At 29.5% G+C, this 2,599-nt stretch overlaps 1 protein-coding gene across 1 annotated transcript; it reads left to right on the plus strand.

Moving 5' to 3' along the window:
• The first annotated feature begins 806 nt into the window (after window positions 1-806).
• LOC119616448 lies at window positions 807-1,563 on the plus strand. Its single transcript, XM_037972794.1, has 2 exons — window positions 807-821; window positions 883-1,563. The coding sequence occupies exons 1-2, from the start codon at window positions 807-809 to the stop codon at window positions 1,561-1,563; spliced, it is 696 nt and encodes a 231-aa protein (XP_037828722.1).
• The last annotated feature ends 1,036 nt before the right edge of the window (window positions 1,564-2,599 follow it).

The raw sequence follows: 2,599 nt of genomic DNA on the forward strand, positions 1-2,599 counted from the left end.
ATATTGAACATAAACTCATAATTAATTCTTGCATTAAGTAAACACATAAAATCGCAATAAAATAATTTTAATGCAGTAATAAACCACGATGATCATAAAACTAATAATAAAGTAACAAAATCAATAAAATCAAAACTCATAAAAATGTTGTAGTAGAAAAAACTCAATACCCTCTGCACATAATCATACTTATGAAAATGTTTAAAAATGCGTTAAATTTTATGACAAACATAAAATAATGTTCGCATTTTAATCGATTAACTATATTAATACATATTCAAATGAAACATTTTGTGCGCATTAATTTTGCCAAAAAAAAAAATAGAAGAAGTGAATAGAGAAGAAATATTCATTCATTCATTTCGATACTGCTACAAAATACAAATGAGAAGATGATTTTTTTACAAGGGGTCTCAGAGTAAAGACCAGATTAAGTCAGCCAAGCCAGTTAAATTAATTCCAAAATCTCTGTGGCTAAAATGGCCTCAAGCAAAAAAAAAAAAAAAAAAAAAAAAAAAAGATTATAATCTGTCTTTGCGATAGCATATTGTCATGTGATTATCCACATTATTAAATGTAGAGCAAAACGAATGATCTATGAGCAAAATAATGAATTAAATCGAACGACACACAGTTCACGAATTCATTGAAAACAGACCAGTTGCATACGTCTAGAAATTGGTTGGTTGGTCAACACAATTTCTATTTAAAATTCGCATATAAAATTGCTGATGTCTTAAATTGCCGAATTAAATACGTTTATAACATCAAAGAGTCGAGTTTGAGATAACGTAAGATAAGCAAACATGCGTAAATTTATGGTGAGTGCAGAACATCTTTACATAGTACGAGTTTATGCTAATATATTTTTTTTAATTTTAGATTTTCTGCTCAATAATTACTATAATAGCAGCAGCTGACCAAGGTTATAACTATAAGCCAGAATTGGACAATTCATCGAGTAGTAATTTAGAGCCCGCTAAAGAAACCGAATATTTTCTATACACAGCGCCTGATGATATAAACGATGTCATAGATTCCAAACGTTTGGCTAACTTACTTCATCCACAACGTGTGATTTTTATTAAAAATCCTGAGAATAAAATATTTTCCTTGGCGGCTGAACAATTGGCCAAACAACAATCTCTTAATATTTATGTACTTCAACGCCAAACGGATAATGCGGATCTTCAAAGTCAATTACAGGAAATACGCGAACGACAAAAACCTCGTGTACAATTTATTAAATATAGAACTCCAGAAGATATTGAGAGAGCTAAACAGGCTGTATACAATGACTTTGAATCCATACCAGGATCATCGAAATTTCACCAAAATCAACAAACGCCAGTATATGAATTCGATGGCAAATCACAACAATTCCGTTCAGTTCAACAAGAACGCCCAACACAACCTCCAGTGATTTTCGAAATCATCAAACGTCCAACTGAAGCTCCTATATTAAAAGAAAGTTCCGTAGAAAGTATAACAATGCTAAAGGATACGAGCGTGGAAGCAGTTTCTACCAAACCCTTAAAGTATTTGCCACCATCATTAAATTAATAATATGAGTTAATACGTGTTGTAACAAGACTGTTAGATATATAAGTTAAATTAATTAAAATTAAAAGAAAAATGTTTTTTAAAATTATTTGATTACATCATGATTATTATTTAATACAATAGGAGGCTATGACCAGCATCGAACCATAATTAAGTGAAAAATTTGGAAGGCCACATTTTATGGATCTATTCTTTTGGAATATATTGTTATTCATGATATCAAATCATCATGATAGATTAACACCCCAGGGAAAAATTTACATGAATAGTAATTTAAACTCATTATTTTAACACAGTGATGTCATTGGAGTCAAGTACTTATCTCCCTCGCTTACAAATAGATAGTTAAAAAAGTACTTACAAATAGCGAGTTAAAGGAGAACTTAATACTTTCGCTTACAAAGAGGTATTTGAGTAAGTAATTTTGTTTTAAAAAACATAAAAAGAGCCAGTAAGAATACGATCCAGGGCCTTCGTGCAACAATTGACGACTTGGAGACTTATATTGTTCGTAATATTCCTAACATACATACCTACATAAGTCCAGTAATGATCAAAAAAATTAAGTCCAGAATGAGCTTTATCAGCAATAGACTCGGTGTTCATATGCCCGAAATAGTTTTCAAATGTTTTGACATAAAAGATCTTTCGAATAAAAGAAATGGGATTAAAATTTGCTTCTTTTAAAATTTAAAAATAAATCGACTTAAAAAGCATCTAATAAGTATATTTATGGTTACAAACATATGTATAGGACTTAATATGAGGTTCTATAGAATTATGCTAAAGTATATTTATGTCAGTTAGGAAAAAAAAAATTATTTTATTTTACTTGCAACAACAGAAATTTGGATGTTGCAAATGAAACTATATATTTTTAGTGTGCTGCGCTTTAATAAATGCCCATATTTTTTAGAATGTACAACCATAGTTTATTAAATTCTGCAACTGAAAGTTCGCTTTAATAAACGTAATTTTAAAGAAATTACGTGAAATCGCAACAAATGTAAATGAAAAACTTCCATCAAATAAAAAG

Source organism: Lucilia sericata, unplaced genomic scaffold (genome assembly GCF_015586225.1).
Source record: "Lucilia sericata isolate MDLA Ls3-8-SP2 unplaced genomic scaffold, ASM1558622v1 Contig000073F_arrow, whole genome shotgun sequence".
Classification (NCBI taxonomy): Eukaryota; Metazoa; Arthropoda; class Insecta; order Diptera; family Calliphoridae; genus Lucilia; species Lucilia sericata.